Here is a 25,682-nt window from a genome sequence, read left to right on the forward strand (position 1 = left end):
AAAAGTGCTAAGAAGATGGGCGCGAACTCCGAAGGGCTGATTCGTCTAAATGTCTCTCTTGACTCTCTCTATATCTCTTTCAAAAGATCTAACGGAAGGAAGTGTTTCTTCGCGTTTCCGCCAAATAAGGTTCCACTACCAAAAACTAAAGATAGAGAATCTTTATTCTTCAGAATAAAAAAATGTGCTTAAAAAAAAAAATCCATATCTAGATGGCTTGCCCATTGATCTTTTCTATTCTATCTTTTTGGACTCAGGATTGGGAAAAATGCATTTATTATTTTCTTTTACTTGTTAAGTAAAGAATCACGATTTCGTAACGATTCCTCAAGAAAATTCGAAAATAAGGGCACTTCTGGAAGAGGAGGATTGGTAGGCTTCCCTCTAAGTACCATTTCAGTATAACAATACATCTTAGCATTGCGGGTCTAGTCTCTTAACCGCCTAACATACTTTACTATAAATTTCTCATATTAACCATTAAATAAAATCCAATGCCTAGACACTGGGAATCGAACCCACTAAACCAACAATACATCTTAGCATTGCGGGTCTAGTCTCTTAACCGCCTAACATACTTTACTATAAATTTCTCATATTAACCATTAAATAAAATCCAATGCCTAGACACTGGGAATCGAACCCACTAAACCAACAATACATCTTAGCATTGCGGGTCTAGTCTCTTAACCGCCTAACATACTTTACTATAAATTTCTCATATTAACCATTAAATAAAATCCAATGCCTAGACACTGGGAATCGAACCCACTAAACCAACAATACATCTTAGCATTGCGGGTCTAGTCTCTTAACCGCCTAACATACTTTACTATAAATTTCTCACATTAACCATTAAATGAAATCCAAGGCCTAGACACTGGGGAATCGAACCCACTAAACCAACAATACATCTTAGCATTGCGGGTCTAGTCTCTTAACCGCCTAACATACTTTACTATAAATTTCTCATATTAACCATTAAATAAAATCCAATGCCTAGACACTGGGAATCGAACCCACTAAACCAACAATACATCTTAGCATTGCGGGTCTAGTCTCTTAACCGCCTAACATACTTTACTATAAATTTCTCATATTAACCATTAAATAAAATCCAATGCCTAGACACTGGGAATCGAACCCACTAAACCAACAATACATCTTAGCATTGCGGGTCTAGTCTCTTAACCGCCTAACATACTTTACTACAAATTTCTCATATTACCATTAAATAAAATCCAAGGCCTAGACCTGGGGAATCGAATCTACTAAACCAACAATTCATCTTAGCATTGTCTCTTAACCGCTCGGCTACCGTGGCGCCTAACTTTCAATAAATTTATTACAAGTAACGGAAAACGTTGGCATTTCCGTTTGGTGTTTATCGGATCCTGAGTCGGTGCATCTAAACTAACGATCATAATAACTTCCGCAACTAACTAATAAGAGAAAGAGGATGCTCTTTTTCTTTCTTTTTTTTTTTGGTAGGGGCCCTATAAATACTTGCAATGGCTAAGAAACAGCAAACTTTTCAAGATTACTGTCTTAAGAATTTACTAAATATATATATTATCTTCCTCATTAACTGTGATTTTTGTGGCTTTAAAAAGATTTATTCTGCCCAGACTAGATTACAAAGTTTGGAATGTGCTTTACAAATTGCATGAAGTAGTTTTAAGTTAGTTCTTTTATTAGTTTCGTTTTAGGTCCAAGAATAGATTGGACATAAATTTAGACGATAATATAGAGTCATATAAATTAGATATCCCCCTTCAAGATTGAATGCTTAAAATATTTGAGCCATATGTTATAAATGTTATGCACATTTCTATTCTAAAAATAATAATATCTATTACAGCTGTTTAACCGTACGTGAACCAAGTCCGCCAGAATCACATCCGGATAACGCAAGCTCTGCATCGGCGCCGGAAGTGGCGCACACTCCAAGAACACGTAGCAGTAGCGGTGGTATACTGGAAGGATTCCGAAACACATTGAGGCGAGCAAGAAGTGACGTACCTGCCGTTTATAAAGGATCTATTTCGCCACATCTGAGACGATGGTCAGATGCGAGGGTGGTAAGTATTTTTTTGGGGGTTTGTGTCATTTATTTGTTGTAGTTTTACGATTGTAGTTAATTTTGGTGGATTGCAAGTGATTTAAAGCCCTTTGCAACTTTTTATTGTCATCTGCCCTTTTTACAACATGAAAAAAGAGAACTGTAGAGCAGCTGAGATAGGGTAACCAGAGAGAGCCAAGTTTGGACGATGAGGCTCGGAAGGGAGGAAACGCAAATCTTCTTTTGAGGCTACATCTCCCAGCTCTTCGCTTGGGAGGTAGCCTCTTATCGACCACTGCCCAATCTTCAAGTAACTACAGCTAAGGCAGTAGAAGCTCTATTTAGATCTGCACTGTTTCTTGAATTAGTAGGCGTTCTACCTGGTGTTACTGGAGAGCCTTCCCTAGAGCTCTCCCAGTATCTTAGATTTTTAGGATTTAGAAGGATCTTATAGATCTATTTAAATCGCAGACAAAAAAAATAAGAGGTAAAACTCAGCAACAAGTTTATTTCCATTGTCACTCATCCTATCTAATCCTGGACACTGACAAAGCCATGGCGATGCGGTTCCTGAAGAAAAAAAAAAAAGTAGAGGGCAACTGGATTTGAAATACGGTCATCAAGACAGGGCTTGCATTTCAAAGCAATTGAAACGTTTATTTGAAGAGAATACGTTTATGGTGGTTTGGCCTCTGTGTCCATCGGTGAATGATGTTGAGGATATAAGACACCTAGTGCAGCCCGTTTAGGAGACGGGAAGAAGTAGTGCAGAATGGGAAAAGGGGAGTAGATTGGTTGAGAAGGAAGGTTAAGGGATAGGGCTGACTGGGTTAGGCTTTGTAAGTGGGAGCGCTCACATCTCTCCAGGAAGTTGACGAGGACATAGATCTGGATCCAGAACAAGAAGAAGGACGCAGAATCCCAAAATATGGTGTAGTTTCTAATTATTTACTTATTTATTTTCAGATAAAAGGTTAATCTAATTTATTTATTAGAGTTTGACCCTAATTTTTTTGTTAGCTGCTTCTAAACAGATGTGTTTGCCAAGAACCTTGACAAGTTTACTTTTTGTATAGCCAGAATACGCCATTCGTAATAATATGTTAACATTATCTAATAGTTTAAATAATATATTCAAAAATAATTTAATATGAATAATGTCAGTCATTCATGAAACGAGATATCTTTTAAAAAAAAAAAATTACGAGCTACTAAATGATTGATGGAAGATAAATTAGTTTAACCTTGTATGAATAAAATGTCTTTTTTTTTTATTCTAGTTCTGTTTTAAATTTTCTCAATTCTATGTAGAGAGTTTATTTAGTTAAAAGGAAATGATCAAATCAATGTGGCGACAATCAACAACACAAAACCTAACCTAACCTTTCACAATGTAACCTATACAAAACAAAGTAATCGGTATTTTAATCCAACACATTGTGCTGCTATCTACAGAAAGATTCTTTCAATAGCATCGTTTTGTTTTGTAAATAATGTAAACGTTATTATGCAAACCTCTTTTAACCTCTCTACATGAACAGAGTTTGTTTTGTCCAATCACCGGCGGATAACGTGTCTAAATATATAGTTAACAATCCTAATTTACTAGTGTATAAATTTGGTAGTTTTTTTTCCCCCCCAGTGTAGCCAATGTTTTCAGGATTACCAATTGTTTTGCTTTTAAAGTAATTAAAATCCCTACCGCTCAGATGATAACAGAAAAACTGTTTTGTTTTTTTTTTTAAAGCTTTATTATCTTGCCATAGTTTTTGATAATTGCCATTTCTTTATTATTTTCTAATAATACTTATCTTCGTTTCATAATCGATTACCTCATCAAACTTATGGTACACAGGCTTTGCAAAAGGACCGCAAGTAGTTCTTTGACAGATGGCGGCCTCATCCAGTCTCGCCAAATTGTGCTGAGTCCAATGGAGACTGTGCGGCTCTTTGTAGGAGGTGTGTCCCCGTTTATTCTAAAACTAGGATTTCTCGCGCTTTGGGGAGGTTAAATGTCTCCCATTCCGGAGATTGTGGCATCTGGTAATCTTTACCAGAACTTTCTAGGTTTATTCCAGTGTACTGAGGCGATTGAGTCGCCATGCTCCCCTAGTGTCCTGTTACTACTTTATTAGTTTATTGTATTGGCATTTGGTAATCTTTAGCCGGATTTGTTGTTGTTTTAAAGCCCCGGTATCTCTCATGAGATGAGTGGTGGGCGGGGAACAATGGGAACCATTTTGGATTGCCTGCGTTCCTTTCCCCTTTCTGGTGGAGCCGCCCTTCTAAAGCAATCTTAATCTTAAGTTCCTTGACAGTAGTTTAAGAAGGAAATCGATTAAAGTGCCCTAAATTCCAGAGCTCTTCCAGAAGGAAGGTAGGCCCTAGGTTGTGCACTATTTTGTGTCCTTTGAGTTGTGTATTTGTGTGTTTGTATATATGTATATATGCGCATATTGTTCTGGTGAATGTGCATATTGTGCTGTGGTAACCCCGTGGGGATACTCCTTGCGGGGAAATAATACTAGTCAATCATGTTGCTATGATTTCTCTTTTTCTTTTTTTTTAAGTTTAAAATAATTTCAACAGTTTGAACAACTTAGAATTTTGTTATCAAAAAACAATCACACCTGCCAGACAGTATTCTTCAACTAAAGTTGGTTCTCACAGAAGACTGCGATCTAGGATTCTATTTAGACGGCCGCCTTACTTGGAATCCCCACTCCAGGCTTAAAGGCAAATCCTAAACAACTATTTTCAACAACTTAGGAAGATTACTAGAGGAAAAACTAAATGACTACCTCTAAAACATAATTTTTTTTATTTCCAAAATTATAATTAGATCTATATTTAGATCTTTAGTTTAAGTGATGCACTAAACCATCCAAATCTCAATAGAATATCGATTTTTATCGATTGAATAATTCATATTCTAATTTTAAAATTTCAATATTTTTTCAGAATAAACAGAAAACATTATTCTATATATTTATTTGTTTAAACAAAAAAATAATTTTCTACTACTTAAACAAGTGAGTTACACAATAGAGTTGAAACCGATTCTATAAATAGTAAATCGTAGTCATAATTTCTACACTTTATTGCTGTCGTTTACAGTAAAAGTGCCTCTTTTGTTCTCTACACTTTATACTCGGTTTATTGCCATTTTTTAGTTGTCGTTTAATCTTTAAAAGGAATAACACTGAGTTCATAGGTCAGCTAATAAATTCATTGTTGTATTATAATATTATTTTAGAGTCCATTAAATTAAACATGAGAAGGTTACATTACACTTGGTTATATTTAAAGTAATATTGGAAATATTTGATAATCGAATTATGTTCGATTTGAATTCTTAAAAAAATAATGAGGCACGTTTTGTGAGTGAATGGAATAATAGATCAGATAAAATGAAAATTCATGAAAAGAAAGAAAAACTTTCAATAAGTAAGAAGTAATCGCCTATTTTTTCAGGCGGGCTTTACGTCCAACTACCAATTAGGTGTCGTGAAGGGAGGCGACTAGCAAACATACTTTACTATAAATTTCTCATATTAAACATTAAATAAAATCCAAGGCCTAGACACCGGGGAATCGAACCCACTAAACCAACAATACATCTTAGCATTGCGGGTCTAGTCTCTTATCCGCCTAACATACTTTACTATAAATTTCTCATATTAACCATTAAATAAAATCCAATGCCTAGACACTGGGAATCGAACCCACTAAACCAACAATACATCTTAGCATTGCGGGTCTAGTCTCTTAACCGCCTAACATACTTTACTATAAATTTCTCATATTACCCATTAAATAAAATCCAAGGCTTAGAGACAGAGAATCGAACCCACTAAACCAACAATACATCTTAGCATTGCGGGTCTAGTCTCTTAACCGCTCGGCTACCGTGGCGCCTAACTTTCAATAAATTTATTACAAGTAACGGAAAACTTTTTTTAAATTCAGCTGCCGGATTGGAAAATGATTTTTTTGGAATTAGTTCTTGATAAGACCATGCAGTTATACTTCACAATTCGAATTTAAGAATTTTTGAATTACTTAGTAACGAGGAAGCTCTGATAAAATACAAGGAACCTGAATCCTTGTGCAGTCCAAAAAACTGCTGCAAGGAACATAATTTAATCTCTAATTCTGATACAAGGAGTACAAATTTAACTACAACATGGGGAAGGCACAGTAAGCCTCTCGGTGGCTGCGGTGCCATGGGGCATTGGTCCCGTCCCGTCTTTCGAAATCGAAATCTAATCTTAAGTACAGCATCTCTAACCTAATTTTGATAAGTCCCCTCTGCTTTAGAGGGATAGCATTCTGAACTTAGAATCATGAGGATTATCGTCTGTATAGAGCAGTGATTCTCGACCACTGTGCCGCGAATGTTTTGAAGTGTGCCGCCCAAATTTTAGAAATGCATACAATAAATATTATATATTTATATTATATATTATATATTAATTGTAAGAAGACGATATGAGAGTAGCATTATCATTTTAAACGACCAAATATTAACTGTAATTATCAAAAAAACCTCAAACTCAAGTTTCTCATTAAAAGTATTCTTATTATTAACTTGTAATTAATCCCTTAATTGAACATATAAAGTGGTACCTCAGTTTTCGAACGACTTAACTTTCGAACGAATTGGTATTCGACCAAGCAATTCGGGAAAATATTGTCCTGAAATCCGAACAAACATTTGGAGGAACTCGAACACCACCGAGATGAGCCGAGTTGTTGTCTTATATTTACACTTTGAGATCTTATTTCTTGTTTAGATAGCTTGTTTTTTACATAAAATATAAAATATTAGGCCAGTAAAACGGCCTAATATTTCTGGGGCTTAGGAAACGAAATAAACTACATAGTTTACATTATTTCTTATGGGATAAATTGTTTAGGTTCTCGACCGTACTTCCGGAACGAATTGTGGTCGAGAACCGAGGTACCACTGTAATATTATTGTTTTTGTAGTACATATTATTTTATTTTATATTGAAAATAAACATACAACTATTTTACACAGTTTATTATAGATAAGTAAAATACATTTAAACTAATCTTATTGTTAGGTACCGCCAAATTTTTGAAATTGTTAAAAGTGTGCCGCCGCGACAATAAAAAAGGTTGAGAATCCCTGGTCTATATACAGTTATAGAACAGGAAACCACTAGTGGCGGAAAAATCGTTTTGTCAAGCAAGGAATGTCTAAATTTCTTGTTGATTGTGTTAAGATAAATATTTGTTGTTGTTAGGCTGAGATACACTCAGGGTAGCCCAAGTATCTGTTACGCTTTTATTCGCTTCCTTTTATAGTGCCAAAATTTTTCTATAACATACATTCTCAATAATCACTCTAAAAAACCTTTCAGATAAGGCCCGCTTATTAATAGCGACTATTTTGAACATGCACGAACATGTACAGGGTTATTAAAAATACTTACGGCAGATACATGACATACATGAGGGTACAGGTGGAGATAAGTTGAGTTATAGACACTGACATATTCAAGGCAATTCATAGGTGCTTTGTAAAAATGCGTTTCTACTTGTAGACCTTGAGAAATTTTTACTATCAATATCCAGTCTGACCCAACAGGACGCGTATTTCCTTTATCTCTTCGCGTGAACTGAATAAATATCTTTAGGGAAAAGAAGGAGAAGCAGATAAGAATATCATCGGGATAGAGCCCGATCGCTTTCACTAAGTGCCCGTTATCAGCGGCTTCCTTTGAAACTCTTACTTTTCAAATGGAGTCGCCACAATTCTGTCAATACGAAATACACAATGATTTGCAAAATAAATTCATCTATTTCCGGACTTCAAACAAAGTAAGTTTCCGAGAATACCACGTAAATCGGCCATCATTTCCTTTTTTGTATGGAAAACTGTGCTAATCGAGGATTCATCTACTATTTCCATAACTGGCGTGATTTTCCCAACTAATCGCAAGATTTAAATTTTCATCTTCTATTTTTCCACAAATCCACAGACTATTTTCTTGAAAAAACACTTTTTTTGGGGACACAGAGGAGCGGTTTAAGTAATCAAATAGACACTCACTAAAAACTGGGCCATTATTTGTTCTGTAACAGTTTTCTGTAATTCAACCAACCCGCATAGCACGCCCTGAAGAATATTTGTCGAAACGTTGCCAAAAAAGACGAGTTGTTGTTTTTATTTGGACCGATTCCTCAGCCAATCTTAAATATCCTTAGTTTGTTCACTACTTTAAATTTGTTACATTAATTGTGTTAACGTTGTATGTTAGTATCAATTGAGGTCAACGTAATTATTGGTCCTACAAGGAGAGTCCATTAATTTGTGCACCGTTTTATTACAGTCTCTTTGAGTTCTTTCTTAGAACTAGGTCAAACTGTAGACATAGAATTTTGGGAGACATTTCTGTGAAAAAGAAAAATATACACATTTCTGAGCCACTTGTGACGTTTCACTTTTGAGTTATGTTGATCAAAGTATAAAAAACATTATTAATTTCGTATTTGCCCCCAAAACAATAATTTTTCTCGTATTTCAAGACCCCAATCATCAATTTAGACTTAGATCATTGACACTAGGAGTCTTATTTTAGCGCACTGCCGACCTCTGGACACTGTTCTCTCGTTACAGACAATACTGTTCATCACCAGACAGTGAATTGTCTAAGAGCTAAGAGCCAGTATTTGAACTGAGTATCTCCGCTTGTAATTAATTCCAGTTCCCTAACCACTAAGCCTCAACTCAAACCTCATTATTTCTTTATTACAAGGGTCGTTTGAAAAGTCCGTGCAAAAATAAAAACTACTTAATTTTTGGGGGTAAACCTTTTTTATTTTTCAAAATAGTCTCCTCTTTAGGCTTATACACTTCGTCCAAGGCTGCTCTAGTTTGTTGATCCCTTCCGATTAATAGGATTTGTCCAAGTCTGAAAAATAGCCATTCGTTTCTGCAATCACCTCCTCGTTTGAATAAAATCTTTTTCCCGCCAGCCATTTCTTCATATTGGGGAACAAATAGTAGTCCGAGGGAGTCAAGTCTGGAGAATAGGGGGGATGTGAAACGAGTTGGAACCCTATTTCCATTTATTTTGCGACCACAACTGCTGAGGTGTGAGCTGGTGCGTTGTCGTGATGGAAAAGGACTTTTTTGTGGGCCAATCGTGGGCGTTTTACTTGCAGCTCGGTTTTCAAACGGTCCAATAACGATAGTTTTACCCTTTTCCAGATAGTCGATGAGGATTATTCCTTGCGAATCCCAAAAGACAGTCGCCATAATCTTTCCGGCCGAAGGAACGGTCTTCGCCTTTTTTTTTTTGGCGCAGATTCCCCCTTGGTAACCCATTGTTTAGATTGTTCTTTGGTCTCAGGAGTGTAGTGATGTATCCATGTTTCATCCACAGTGACGAAACGACGCTTAAAGTCCTGCGGATTCTTCTGGAACAGCTGCAAACCGTCCTTGCAACACTTCACACGATTTCGGTTTTTGGTCAAGCGTGAGCAATCGCGGCACCCATCTTGCGGATAGCTTTGTCATGTCCAAATGTTGATGCAAAATATTATGTACCCGTTCATTCGAGATGCCCACCATATCATGGATTTTATCATTGATTTCTGGAGTAGTAACCTTAACAGGGCGTCCCAGAACGTTCAGCGTCACTTGTTGTGCCCATATGGCCACTCCAGAAAATTTTGAAACCACTTATAAACTGTTCTAATCGAAAGGTGCAGAGTCACCATAATGTTTATCAAGCTTCTCTTTAGTCTCCTGAGGCGTTTTGCCTTTCATAAAGTAGTGTTTAATCAACACACGAAATTCTTTTTTCGTCCATTTTTTTTTTTTAAATCACTCGACTTCCTCGATTCAAACGAATGCCAAACACAAAGAAATAGACCGATCTGGCTGAAACTTGGTGTGTGTTCTTCCAAGAGATGCTACTAACTAAACATAACCTCGATACGCGCCATTGGTGCTATCTCTCTGACTTTGCACGGACTTTTCAAACGACCCTTACTTAAATAACTCGTATTACTTAAATAACTTACCATTTATGTTTCAGTCGAAATAGAAGAAAAGTAATCCAGAAACAACAATAACCAACTGTACATCTATAAAAATAAGCACTAGTCATTCGAACAATTGTTACAAAAAAAAAGGGGAAAATTTGTAAAAATTTACAACTGTGATAAGAAAAGAAGATAATTATGTTGATGTTTAGAAATTAATGTAAATATATTTTCTAAAACCAATCTAGAAAAAAATAATACGATATTTGGATGGGAGGTTACAAAACCATTTAAGGCAAGGTTAGTGTATCATGTCTCAGTGTTGCCAAGTTAATTTAATTTGTTTTACTTTTAAAGAAATATTATAATTTTAATAATTATTTAAATTTTAAGTTTCAGCATCTTTTTTTTAAAATAAAAATAATAATAATTAAGTGTAATGGCGTCACTCTACCCAGATTGTTTTCTTATACTGAACAAAGAAATATTTTTTCTGTTCTTATTCTCATTTTTTTTTTTTTTTTTTTTTCTTGTACTATAAATGTATTATAAATATATTTTGTTCTAGATTTTAGACACTATTTTTATTGTTCTGTAAAAATAAATAATAAAGAAACTTGTAAATAAATAAAATCTTGTTAGAATAGAGAACGATGTAAAAAAGAAAAAAGTTAATCTACAAATGAGTAAAGTACTTTTTTTTATGCTTGAGTTTAGATGTTGACCACACAAGCGCAAAAGTGTGGACGTATTTTACTCATATGTTGATTGTATATAATCTTTTTTTACTGCAACCAAACTAAATCTGTTTTTAATTTTTTTAGAATTAATTGAAAAATACTAAATTTTGTATTTTTGAGTGATTTTAAAACGATTTCTCGATTTTATTTTCTGATTCTGTGTTTAAAAAATCTTTCTTTATACAGGGTGTCCCAAGCTATATGGATAACGACTTTTTCTCGGAAACTAAGATAGCTAGAAAAAAACTAAAAAATACGTGTTCCCTTAGTTTTTTGTTAGGAATCCAAATTTACTTTGTAAATTTTTTTTCGGTGCTTCCAGAAGCGAGATACAGGCACCAACTTCATTTTTTCAAATGGGAAGGTGCAGTTTTTATTTCAGAAATAGATTCCTCTATTTTTTTAAAGAAAAATTTACTTGAACGGTTTTTTTCTGTGAACGATATTTTGCAAGTTATGAATGAAAACATGATTCTTATAAGAAATGTCAAAATGATAATATTATAACGGTTTTTTGATAGAATAAGAAGAAAAGTACTATTTTATTATAAATTTTACTCCTCATTAATATTAATTTTCTGTGAACGATATTTTGCAAGTTATGAATGAAAACATGATTCTTATAAGAAATGTCAAAATGATAATATTATAACGGTTTTTTGATAGAATAAGAAGAAAAGTACTATTTTATTATAAATTTTACTCCTCATTAATATTACAGATCATGCTCGAAATGGCCTCCACCATTAGAGATGCATAGACATGCTATTTCCTGCCAATTGTCCCTTACTGCCAAAGAAATAGATTCGGCTTTAACCGAGTTACAGGCATCTATTATCCTCTGCTTTAGTTCATCTACAGATGCAATCCCGGCTTGATTTTGATACACCCAGATTTAGAAATGCTTTTAGGTAAGCAGTTATGAATAATCACCTTGTTTTTCAGGTATCCCCAAAGGAAATATAGTCCATAGGTGTCAAATCCGGTGAACTAGGTGGCCACTGAAACGCCCCCCGTGTCGATATAACACGCCCATCAAAATGACTATCGAGATAGCTCTTTACATGCCTGATAGTGTTATATCGACACAGGGGACGATTCAGTAGCCACCTCTCTCACCGGATTTGACACCTATGGACTATTTCCTTTGGGGATACCCGAAAAACAAGGAGATTATTCATAACTTTTTTCTTTCTTTCCTTATTTCTGCTTATCTAAAAGCATTTCTAAATCTAGGTGCATCAGAATCAAGTCGGGATGGCATCTGTAGATGAACTAAAGCAGAGAATACTAGATACCTTTAAGTCGGTTAAAGCCGAATCTATTTCTTTGACAGTAAGGGGCAATTGGCAGGAAAGTGCATGTCTATGCATCTCTAATGGTGGAGGCCATTTCGAGCATGATCTGTAATATTAATGAGGAGTAAAATTTATAATAAAATAGTACTTTTCTTCTTATTCTATCAAAAAACCGTTATAATATTATCATTTTGACATTTCTTATAAGAATCATGTTTTCATTCATAACTTGCAAAATATCGTTCACAGAAAAAAACCGTTCAAGTAAATTTTTCTTTAAAAAAATAGAGGAATCTATTTCTGAAATAAAAACCCCACCTTCCCATTTGAAAAAATGAAGTTGGTGCCTGTATCTCGCTTCTGGAAGCACCGAAAAAAAATTTACAAAGTAAATTTGGATTTCTAACAAAAAACTAAGGGAACACGTATTTTTTAGTTTTTTTCTAGCTATCTTAGTTTCCGAGAAAAAGTCGTTATCCATATAGCTTGGGACACCCTGTATATAAAAAAAACTTCTTAATGTATAAATCTTGCATACTTTTGCTTTTTCAATAACTTTTACGTTTGGAAGGGGTGGGGGGGGGGGGAATCACCACTTTTGATTGGTGAACTTCGAAAAAAATGGCCGCCAGTTGAAAAAATATTCCCATAAATGTGTTTAGTGAGAAAAATGTAATGGCTGCTTTTGACTTGTTCTGACATGTGAATAAAAGAGAAGTGTAAATTTAGACATTCATTATTATTTTTAAGAGGTTGCAGAAAAATATGAAAATACTTTTAAACTGCTGATGTGTTCAACATTTCTTTTGTGTAATTGTTTTTTAATAAATGTAAATATTATATAATCATGAAAGCAATTAATGTATAATGTACGTAATGGTGTAAATAAAAATGCTATGTTTTTAAAAAAATAAATAAAGATGCCCGGATTCATGAATAAAAAAATTTGTATACACAAGAATGGAAAAAAAGAAGTAAATAATTTTGGGTTGATTATTTTGTTAATCGATTTTTTTAAAATTGCCGATTTACCTTTTAAGGAACAACAAATAATGTTCTATGGAACCATATCTGCTCAGAATTCACATTGCTGCAGACATTCTTGTACGTTGGAATTGCAAAATTCTACGATGTCTCAGCCAATTCTTTCTTTTTCTTCTTCTTCTTGGAGGGGGGGCCCTATGAAATTATATGATTTCATAGGGCTCCTCCCGCTCTTCCTTAGGACCCATTTCGTCCTTCTATTGCGCATGCTCAATAATTGCTTCGATTAGCTGGACAAAAAAAAAAATCCGCTGTCTTCGAAGCTAGCTCTGATCCTTTTTTTTTTACGTCGGCAAAAGACGTAATCAGAGATTTTAACGATCGATCTTTTTGGCAGTTTAAGCACGACAGATTTTTTTAAAGTTTAGTATATCAGATAAGATGGTAATTTTTTAGGTAAGATCAATCTATAAAATGAAAATCTATAGCTACCACAGTCAGGTAAAACACTACCAGATTTTTTTTCTTTTTTAACTGATATTCTTACAATTGTAAGATATAGTTACGGCTGAAAGAGAGAGAGAAACAACTGAAAAAAAGAACTAGAGAGGGGAAGAAGTTGAAGGGGCCTCATTTGCCGACAACCCCATCAAGGTCTGTACGAGGTGTGGCTATTAAATAACCAGAGACTGATGCTGTAAAACATTTTTTAAATTTTGTACATATTTAGTTATTATCACCTTCAATATACACCCCTCTTCTAGCCCTACAACGCTCCATGTGAATTTACCATTGCTCGGAAACAGTGCTGGAAGTCTTTTTCTGTCAGCTCCTGCATGACGTGTGCTGCTTTTTCTTTCACAGCTTCACAGCGGACTGAAATCCTGTTCCTTTTAAAATGCAGATTTGACTTTTGGAGAACAGATCTAAAGTCACATAGGGCTGCCAGATAAGGCGGGTGGCCTAAAACTGGGATGTTGTACTTCTTGGCTAGAAACGTCGTCTTCACAGACAAAGCAGTGTGAGCCGGCGCCGCGGTTGTCCTTGATGGAGAACCCATGTGACTTGTTCTTCCACAAAATCGGGTCGTTTTTTTTTTCTCTTTACTCTTTCACGCGGAGTTGAGCAAGCACCTCAAGACGGTAGTAATGTTGATTAATTATAATCGATATTTTCATCCGTTTTGGATGTGGAAGGGCGACGACCCGAGCGGTCATCATCTCCCGACGTCTTCTCGGCCATCTTGGAAACGCTTGAACTACTCAAAAAACTTGCGCACGTGATACAACATTCATCGCCATAAACTTCTTTTAATAAAAGATAAGTTTTCAGTAGCGGTTTTACCAAGTTTTGATGTGAAATTCGTTGCTCTAACTACGTTGTGTAGTATCGATGTTTTCGGCAAAACGAAACTAAACACCTCTTACACAAACGGACGGTCCCGGTCAGACAGATTTCTCTACAAACACGTGAGACGCTGCTGCAATCAAAAGAGAAGGCTTTACGCTGCACAGCTGTCGGTCTTTAGGATTTGGCTCACATGTATAGTTCTTCTGTAGCAGCATCAGTCTCGTTATTTTATAGCCACACTTCGTAGTCTTGCAAACAAACGTACTCATCAATAATCATCATGAATTTACTGCACGAGAACAGTTCTCCATTTCAGCCACTCTCTGGCTGGAGCACCTTTAAATCATTAATTTCCATGATTAGGTCAGCTTGGAAATTTTATGTAAGTATTTATTAGAATATAGTTCAGCGTCTGTTAACCACGTAAGTAATTACTATTAATGTTATGGAAAAATAATTATTCATTTGGCAACTGAGAGAACACTTTTTTTTTTTTGGATTCGAGTTCGTATACAACAACATCTAATAAAACTCAAGGAAGTATCACTTATATCAAGAGACGTTTAACAGCTTGCATCCGGTGAAAACTATGCAGACTCTTGTGACTCATTTTGTGTAAATAGACATTTATCACCACGATTTCTCAGAAATATTTCATCTAAAAATAATAATAATAATTGCATTCTTATTGAAAATAGAAAACAGATAAAAATAGCCTGATGCTGTGCGATATGAATTAGACGGAAAACGGAAATTAATGGTGAGAGTCATCAGTGATGATGACTAAATCATTTTAATTTTTAATATTTATTTTTTTGCGGCCTGTATGAGTTGTTATGTAAATTCCTGTCTGTTGCCTTATCATGCAATGATTGCATGAGTGAGATGGTGCAATGTGCAGTTTTTTTTTTTTTTAATTGATATCCTTTATCATTTTTAGTAGGATACGTTTTGAAATGTGATAAATTTGATGATATTAGCGGAATAAGGAGGCCAGTAAGAGCCGATATCTTTCCATGCCAATATCTTTTAGAGATATCCAGAAATAAAGTGGAAACTGAACGGTCTGTCCTTGATATTTAAAGGGAATTTTACCTATCTTCCTCTTCCACCTCCTAAGCGTATTTTCCTTGGAAAAATCTTTAGTTGAGCACTGGTGTGTGTGTGTGTGCGTATAGTTCAAAGGAAATCGTTGGAGTCGTAGCAGGGAAAATCTCAAAGGAGTCTAAAATCCGTTGTGTGAAGTGCTATTTCCGGTATAGGGATTTTGGTCGCTAGGTTATCGTCACTCTTTATTTACCCATTAATAGTGGGGCATTTTGGTTGCTAGGTTACCGTCACGTTTTTATTTACCCATTAATAGTGGGGCATTTTGGTCACTAGGTTACCGTCACGTTTTTATTTACCCATTAATAGTGGGGCATTTTGGTTGCTAGGTTACCGTCACGTTTTTATTTACCCATTAATAGTGGGGCATTTTGGTCACTAGGTTACCGTCACGTTTTTATTTACCCATTAATAGTGGGGCATTTTGGTCACTAGGTTACCGTCACGTTTTTATTTACCCATTAGTAGTGGGGCATTTTGGTTGCTAGGTTACCGTCACGTTTTTATTTACCCATTAATAGTGGGGCATTTTGGTCACTAGGTTACCGTCACGTTTTTATTTACCCATTAATAGTGGGGCATTTTGGTTGCTAGGTTACCGTCACGTTTTTATTTACCCATTAATAGTGGGGCATTTTGGTTGCTAGGTTTACCGTCACGTCTTTATTTACCCATTAATAGTGGGGCATTTTGGTTGCTAGGTTTACCGTCACGTCTTTATTTACCCATTAATAGTGGGCATTTTGTAAACCGACAGATCCTGTTACCAAACCTGAAACTTATATAGATAGAGCTTCGTTTTATCTTAATTTTTTTTTTTTTTTTTTTTAAGACAGCATTGTTTTCAAAAACCTTGGAAAATTCTTGCTTCCTGAAGAACATCATCTACCAATACTAGGATATGGAATGGTATCCAGAGTGTGGATCATACAGTTTGGGTTTCAGTTGATGCTGCGGATTATCTTTACACTTAACAGAAATGATAAGACATCTTTAGAGATAGTGAAATTTTTGAGTGAATCCCGAAAAAAAATGGAAAATTCTATCCAATAAAATAGTATTTTCTTTTTGGGAGAGAGATTTTCTTCAAACATGGACTTTTCGTAACACACTTAAACTTCCATTTATCCTGGTATATAAGACATTGTACCGGAATATTTATACCTTTAGAGCAGTGATTCACAACTATTTTTTTGTCGCGGCGGCACATTTTTAATAATTTCAAAATTTGGGGCGGTACACTAACAATAAGATTAAGTTTAAAAGTATTTTACTTATCCCGTAATACACTGTGTAAAATAGTTTGTTTATTTTCAATATAAAATAAAATATTATGTACTACAATTGCGTAAATTGCAATGAGGAGTGATATGTCCACTTTATGTAGTAGAAAGGAAACGAATGTTTGACGACTTATACAGATATTTAGATGCACCATTTCGCTACGAAGACATAATATTCTCCACCAACATCTATGTGCTTAAATCTATAGCAGAGCTAGCAATGAAATATGAATGTATTTAACAGTTATAGCCGAATTAGAATGAATGCAAGAAAATGATTAGAGAAGGATTACGTGATTATTTATTTCGGTTAAGCTATAAGGATGGCAGGAATAAAGGAGTACTGATCCATCCATTAGCTGTAAGTTTGTATGTAAATAGTTTGTATATACTAGAGGGATGAATGAGTGAAGCGAATGTATTTATAAGTAAGAATGGAGAGTGAGTGATATTCTAGTGATAAGCACCTAGACGATGCTGGCTGTGTGGCGAAAGCCAATGCCAAAAAAAAAAAGCAAAAAAAATGTACTACAAAAACGAACAGTATCTGTTTAGTAAGGGATTAATTACAAGTTATTAATAAGAACACTTTTAATGAGAAATTTGAGCTTGATGTTTTCTTGATAATTACAGTTTATATTTGGTCGTATAAATGATAATGCTACTCTCATATCGTCTTCTACAATTTAATATATAATTTTTATTGTATGCATTTCTAAACTTTGGCGGCAAACGCAAAAGTGCCGCGCGGCACAGTGGTTGAGAGTTAATTCTGGCAGAATATTTCCATTAAAGTAAACTAGGCGGAAAACTTGTTCTCGGAACCGTATTCACACTTTTTTTTCCTCCCCCTACCCTCGCCACCATTTAGTATATTAAATACATATTGATTTTCGTGCGAGTCACGTGATCTGCCGAGCGAACTACCTACACACACGTGACAGAGCGTGCGTAAACCCTGGGAATAACGAGTTCTAATTTAGGGAATAAAACAGGTCAGGAATAAAAGTTCAATAACAGGGTCACATGATCTCGGCTCCCTCAACTGTGGGGGGGGGGGGTGTCATCGTAAATTATATGTTTTATTTACTTAAAAAAAATGTTTTTATAAAAAGAGAAAAATAAACACAGTTTTCGTGATATATATATATTATATATCTTTAAATAAAAATGATTACTTCCACTTCCTTTTGTTCAAAAGAGGAAATGAATCGTGCGATCGTGTTAAATTTTTTTAAAATTGTGACATTACCGGAAATTGTTTGTTTTATAAGGGGCCGGGAAATAGCTCTTTATTAGCATGACTCTGGTAATGTCACGAAGTGATAACATTGTACTTAGAATTGAGACTCTAGACTCTGGCACAAAGAACTTCCGCCTCCTATATAAGAATAAGAATATCCAAAGAAGTTTTTTTTAAAAAAAAGGAAACCTAACAAACAATTTACTGTGTTATTCTTGAATAATAACACAGAGCATTCAATTGAGTTTATACGTATATAACAGTCAGTGATTATAACAGTAAACCATAACTAATTACCTACCTTCTTCTTTTAATATTTCACAAATTAGTGTCGGACAGAAGTGCATGCGCACTGAGGCAAAACTCGCCCATAAAACCGGAAATGAATCCAGAGTTTCCGCTTTGTTTAACTTGTACGTAATATATTTTATACATTTATTCATACAAAAAATAAACTTTATTAACTTTGTTAATTTTATTGTACAAAATATACCTATATATATGTTTTTTTAATAATTTATTTAGTTACAATCAACGCATTTTGCATTACAAGCAAAAAGGGTAAACAATAAGCAACATATCACACATATCAGGAGTGGAGAAGTTGCCCCAGCGGTAACACTCCAATATACATTCTACATTCTACAGACTCTCTCTCGTCTTTTAAGACTGTCCTAGAAGTGTTGTGTCTGGAAATGTTCTGGAAGATACGATGTTGGATACCAGTGAGGGATTGTGATGAGGATTGAAGGTTAAGATGGATTTTTCTTGTAACAGGTTTTATAGCAACTTGTGTGACGAAAGGAATGTTTTAAGTCTGTGTGAATGGTTTGATTGGTGGACGTAGAAAAGAGCGTTTACTATAGAGCGAAGAATAATGGTTTGATTGGTGTACGTAGAAAGGAGCGTTAAACTATAAGAGCGAAGAATTTTAGACTGCAAGAACCTGGATCCTTTGCAGATTTGAGCGTTTGGTTGAACCCTTACAGTTCGATGCCATAAGCCCAGACTGGCTTTAATATACCTTACATACGAGTATATAAGTCTTTTGTTGTCTAGAGTGAGTTTTGATCTGTTGTCGAGTTGTTTTTTCAGTTGTTCGGAAGCGTCTGTTCTCTTAAGTCGAGTATGAGGATTCCCATGTAAGTCTTCTGACAAGGTAAAGCCCAAGGTAGCGGACGACGTTGACTACTAGTAAAGGAATTAGATGGTAAAAGGCAGGAGGAAGAATGATACGTCGAAGAGTGAAGGTAATATTTTGAGATTTTGTTTCGTCCAGTTTGTGATTGTACAAAATATAAAACTAAAATTTTAACTTTGCTTTAGCGGAAATGAGTGAATAAAAAATCAATTACAAGTATAGTCAGCTGATTTGAAGCAACTTCCGTGAAAATTAGTTTTGTTATGGTTGTTCGTATGCATTAGTGGAGGAAGAGAAAGATTTCATCTGCACCAGTGAAAAGGAATGGACACGTCGGTATGAAGAAGGGTTTGTTGTCACTATGGTTTCGCTAAACCCATATAGTTGAACACAGCAACTATCTCAGCAGGCTCTATTTGTATCAGTGTAAAAATTTGTTCGTATTGTTAGGCTGGGATACCCCCCCCCCCCACAGGAACGCCAAACTTCCTGAAGAAATGTCTATACCCACTGCCTCCTACAGTAATATTGAATAATAAAACCAAAATTGAAACATGAGAAATTTAAGGTTGAGAGCACAAAATCAAAACAATATTTTGTAATAGCATGAAGGATGTTTTCTTTAACAGTAAACAATCTTGAAATACGAGCTGGTTAACTTAGAAGTCAGCGCTCGTATCACTAGAGCAGTTTGTAAGGACAAAAGTAATTGAAACTTACTAAGTAATAGTATTTCAAATAGGGAACAAATGATTTATTATTACTGAGCAATCTATTTAAAGCATTGAATGAGTGACGTAGAAGTCCTGGGTTCGAGTCCTGTTTGCTATGCTTAGATTTCCACTTCCTACAAAACCGCACCTGTCCCGGTGATGTTGCCTGAAGATCTGATCAAATTCACTTTAAAAGATGGCCGCCTAAAATGACTGCGACTTAAAAAGATGATTTAAAAGCTTTGTTAGGAATTAGTAACTTTTAAAGGTAAAGAGGGGACAAAAACTAGCAAAGTTGGATGTTCTCCCAACATTAAGCTTTTTCGTGCAAGGCGCAACAACGTCTGACGTCTTCTGGCGCTTGGAGCTTTTTTTTTTATCAGTGCACCGCCAGCTGTTGGACAGTATACATCACCGGACAGTGAGCCAGCTGCTGGATTCGAACCCGGTATCACCGCGTGGGAATCCAGTACATGATAACCACTCAGCTTAATATCAGGCCCTTTTAAAGTTATTAAAAAGTAAAGTAATTGCCTATTTTTTCAGGCAGGCTTTACGTCCAACTACCAAATTAGGTGTCGTGGACGTAAGCGACTAGCAAATATACTTTACTGTAAATTTCTCATATTAACCATTAAGTAAAATCCAAGGCCTAGACCAGGGGAATCGAACCCACTAAACCAACAATACATCTTAGTATTGCGGGTTTAGTCTCTTAACCGCCTAACCCATTTTACTATAAATTCTCTCATATTAACCATTAAATAAAATCCAAGGCTAAGAGACCGAGAATCGAACCCACTAAACCGACAATACATCTTAGCATTGCGGGTCTAGTCTCTTAACCGCTCGGCTACCGTAGCGCCTTTTAAAGCTATTATTAGTAAATAATACTCTTGCAAATCTTAGCCCATTTCTGATGAAATTTGACTGGATATAAAGAATACGAGTTCCCTACTTAGTTACAAACTTCCCTCCAAACTCTCACCAAAATCTTCTTACTATTACGATTCTCATTAATAATGTACTAAACAGTTCAATTGACTGGACAGATGATAGCTATTAAATCAATAAAAATATCTCCAAAAAATAGAACCACGCATTGCTTTAATGAACTTGCTTCAAAGTTTTATTGCCCATAATTGTTATTGTAATATAATATCAAGATATTTGATAAATTAACCATGTAACAATAAGTGAACCCGGGATATGATTGGCTAAGAGAATGCAGTATAATGCATAAAAGGTGCGTTGAACTTTGGTAACCAATTGATATATTTATACACTAATACCAGGTAAAAGCGGTAGAGAAATTTATGCAGCGTGCAATTACTGATTGCATACAATAAAACAACTTTGATAATATGAATGGAATTGTTGCCAACAACAGGATATGGTGATTCTTTTATAAAGTGTACACAATAAATAAAACCTAACTTTACACTTTCTAATTGTAAATTAAGCTCCAATAAAAAGAAAATAAAAGGTATTTTGATTTATCAATTACACTTTCTTAAATAACTGGTACTTTCATTGTGATTGAAGAAAAGAGCTAAGTAATAAAGGGTTTAATTGAAAAATAATTTAAGAGCAGTAAAAGCTGGAAAACTGTCAATTAGAAATAGTTCTAGCTAAAATTGTCTCGGAAAATTGTTTAAACTTGAAGTTAAAAGACACTCTCTTTTACTCCTACACTCTACAGTAGGAGAGCAAAGAGAATTATGGTAATCGTTAAGACTTTTTAGCTTGAGCCTTCACTAGAAAAATCTGTTTTGAAATATTGCCCAAGAGAAACTTACTAAAGAAAATTTGTTGCTGAAAAACAAAGAGTATTTTCTCTCACCTGTAGAAAATATTTTGTAAAAAAGTAATATTTTTTCAGAAATCATTAACCATAATTAAATTTGCAGAAATAAAAAAAATACTGCTTCCTTCCTGTTTGTAAATGACGAACTGTTGTAGTTTATTTACACATAAACTAACATGCCTAAATAACCTGAATAACAAGCCTAAATAACAAGAAACTAGGTCGCATTGAAGGTTTCAGACAGAAACATCATTCATGGAACTAGGCTTATAGGGGCTTATAGGTTTATTGGCTTTAAAAAACATCGCTGGTCTGGTTTTAATAGACTTACGTAGTTTTTAGTATAACCATTCTACGAGGTGTGGCTATTAAAAAACGAGACTGATGCTGTAATACATTGTACATATTTAGTTATTATCACCTTCAATATACACCCCTCCCCTAGCCCTACAACGCTCCATGCGAATTTACCATTGTTCTGAAACAGTGCTGGAAGTCTTTTTCTGTGAGTTCCTGCATGACGCGTGCCGCTTTTTCTTTCACAGCTTCGACGCTGAAATCCTGTTCCTTTTAAAATGCAGATTTGACTTTGGGGAACAAATCTAAAGTCACATGGGGCCGCCAGGTCAGGTGAATAAGGCGGATGGCCTAAAACTGGGATGTTGTACTTGGGTAGAAACGTCGTCTTGACAGTCCAATGCAGTGTGAGCCGGCGCCGCGGTTGTCTTGTTGAAGAACCCCCGTGACTTGTTCTTCCCTCAAATCGGGTCGTTTATTTTCCCTTACTCTTTCACGGAGTTGAGCAAGCACCTCACGGTAGTAATGTTTGATTAATTATAATCGATATTTTCATCCGTTTTGGACGTGGAAGGGCGACGACCCGGGCGGCCATCATCTCCGGGCGTCTTCTCGGCCATCTTGGAAACCACTTGAACCACTCAAAAACTCGCGCACGTGATACAACATTCATCGCCATAAACTTCTTTTAATAAAAGATAAGTTTCAGTAGCGGTTTTTACCAAGTTTTGATGTGAAATTTCACGACAAATCTTTGCTCTACTACGTTGTGTAGCAGAGTTGGGCACTGATTAAAAAAAAAATTAAATCCTAAATTTAATTGATTAAATTTATTTTTAATTTTAATCAGAATTTAATCGGCGAATTTAATCGTAATTTTAATCATATGACAATTATTTAATCAATTAAATTTCAGATTTAATCGTTAATCAAACTAATTTAATCAAATTAAAAAAATTATGATTATATCTGAGAATTAAATTGAACTTTAATTTTAATCACCAAATTAGTTCAATTTCAATCGTTAATCAAACTAATTTAATCATCCACTTTTATGGCTTTTCAACCAATGGTTCGAACCACGTTTTGGCGAGGCCCTTTTTCTGAGCGTCTTCAATAAATACTTTTCGGTTAATTTTTGTAGACTTGGACTTCTTCACGAGTCTCTAGACCAGTGGTTCTTAACCGGTGAACCGCGAATATGGTCCAAGTGTTAAATGTATTGAAATTGAGAAACTTACGAAAGATACAGAAACAAAAAATTGTTCCTTTTTTTTTAATTTTAAGTTCTTGCTGAATACCGAATTTCAAATTATTTAATGTTAGTGTCAGGCGAGGAAAATATATACATATAACTGGGTTTCGCGTCTATGAAAAGGATAAGAAGCACTGATAAAAAGGGTTGAAAATTTAGTGGGTCATGAAATTCTGTAAAATTATGGCCGTTCTATATCTCCCACTGTGGACCACGTATTGGTATGTAATTTTGTTCTCTTATACACATTGTTTATCTCAATTATAAACTATAGTTATTTTGTGCACAGATCTAAAAAGGTAGAAGATATAAAGGGTTGAAAATTTTTTGGGTCATGAAATTCTGTAAAATTATGACCGTTCTATATCTCCCACTGTGAACCACGTATTCGTATGAAATTTTGTTCTCTTGTACACTTTGTTTATCTCAATTATAAACTATAGTTATTTTGTGCACAGATCTATAAATGTAGAAGATATAAAGGGTTGAAAATTTTTTGGGTCATGAAATTCTGTAAAATTATGACCGTTCTATATCTCCCACTGTGAACCACGTATTCGTATGAAATTTTGTTCTCTTGTACACTTTGTTTATCTCAATTATAAACTATAGTTATTTTGTGCACAGATCTATAAATGTAGAAGATATAAAAGGTTGAAAATTTTTTGGGTCATGAAATTCTGTAAAATTATGGCCGTTCTATATCTCCCACTGTGAGCCACGTATTCGTATGAAATTTTGTACTCTTGTACACTTTGTTTTTCTCAATAGAAAACTATAGTTATTTTGTGCACAGATCTATAAATGTAGAAGATATAAAGGGTTGAAAATTTTTTGGGTCATGAAATTCTGTAAAATTATGGCCGTTCTATATCTCCCATGTGAGCCACGTATTCGTATGAAATTTTGTTCTCTTGTACACTTTGTTTATCTCAATAATAAACTATAGTTATTTTGTGCACAGATCTATAAATGTAGAAGATACAAAAGGTTGAAAATTTTTTGGGTCATGAAATTCTGAAAAATTATGGCCGTTCTATATCTCCCACTGTGAGCCACGTATTCGTATGAAATTTTGTACTCTTGTACACTTTGTTTTTCTCAATAATAAACTATAGTTATTTTGTGCACAGATCTATAAATGTAGAAGATATAAAGGGTTGAAAATTTTTTGGGTCATGAAATTCTGTAAAATTATGGCCGTTCTATATCTCCCACTGTGAACCACGTATTCGTATGAAATTTTGTACTCTTGTACACTTTGTTTTTCTCAATAATAAACTATAGTTATTTTGTGCACAGATCTATAAATGAAGAAGATATAAAGGGTTGAAAATTTTTTGGGTCATGAAATTCTGTAAAATTATGGCCGTTCTATATCTCCCACTGTGAACCACGTATTCGTATGAAATTTTGTACTCTTGTACACTTTGTTTTTCTCAATAATAAACTATAGTTATTTTGTGCACAGATCTATAAATGAAGAAGATATAAAGGGTTGAAAATTTTTGGGTCATGAAATTCTGTAAAATTATGGCCGTTCTATATCTCCCACTGTGAACCACGTATTCGTATGAAATTTTGTACTCTTGTACACTTTGTTTTTCTCAATAATAAACTATAGATATATTGTGCACAGATCTATAAATGAAGAAGATATAAAGGGTTGAAAATTTTTTGGGTCATGAAATTCTGTAAAATTATGGCCGTTCTATATCTCCCACTGTGAACCACGTATTCGTATGAAATTTTGTACTCTTGTACACTTTGTTTTTCTCAATAATAAACTATAGTTATTTTGTGCACAGATCTATAAATGAAGAAGATATAAAGGGTTGAAAATTTTTGGGTCATGAAATTCTGTAAAATTATGGCCGTTCTATATCTCCCACTGTGAGCCACGTATTCGTATGAAATTTTGTACTCTTGTACACTTTGTTTTTCTCAATAATAAACTATAGTTATTTTGTGCACAGATCTATAAATGTAGAAGATATAAAGGGTTGAAAATTTTTTGGGTCATGAAATTCTGTAAAATTATGGCCGTTCTATATCTCCCACTGTGAACCACGTATTCGTATGAAATTTTGTACTCTTGTACACTTTGTTTTTCTCAATAATAAACTATAGTTATTTTGTGCACAGATCTATAAATGAAGAAGATATAAAGGGTTGAAAATTTTTTGGGTCATGAAATTCTGTAAAATTATGGCCGTTCTATATCTCCCACTGTGAACCACGTATTCGTATGAAATTTTGTTCTCTTGTACACTTTGTTTATCTCAATTATAAACTATAGTTATTTTGTGCACAGATCTATAAATGTAGAAGATATAAAGGGTTGAAAATTTTTTGGGTCATGAAATTCTGTAAAATTATG

At 34.7% G+C, this 25,682-nt stretch overlaps 1 protein-coding gene across 7 annotated transcripts in view; it reads left to right on the forward strand.

Annotated features, from left to right (window-relative positions):
- trio (trio Rho guanine nucleotide exchange factor) overlaps positions 1–13,118 on the forward strand; it is a 570,361-nt gene extending 557,243 nt beyond the window's left edge. For all 7 annotated transcript variants that reach the window (XM_074117039.1, XM_074117041.1, XM_074117040.1 and 4 more), the window contains 2 exons: positions 1,862–2,081; positions 10,138–13,118. In XM_074117039.1, the coding sequence (XP_073973140.1) occupies positions 1,862–2,081; positions 10,138–10,146 (229 nt within the window). In that variant the 3' untranslated portion in view covers positions 10,147–13,118. The remainder of the gene's footprint in view (positions 1–1,861; positions 2,082–10,137) is intronic.
- The last annotated feature ends 12,564 nt before the right edge of the window (positions 13,119–25,682 follow it).

Source organism: Rhodnius prolixus, unplaced genomic scaffold (genome assembly GCF_049639745.1).
Source record: "Rhodnius prolixus isolate KJV_2025 unplaced genomic scaffold, Rpr scaffold_2, whole genome shotgun sequence".
NCBI classification, from domain to species: Eukaryota; Metazoa; Arthropoda; class Insecta; order Hemiptera; family Reduviidae; genus Rhodnius; species Rhodnius prolixus.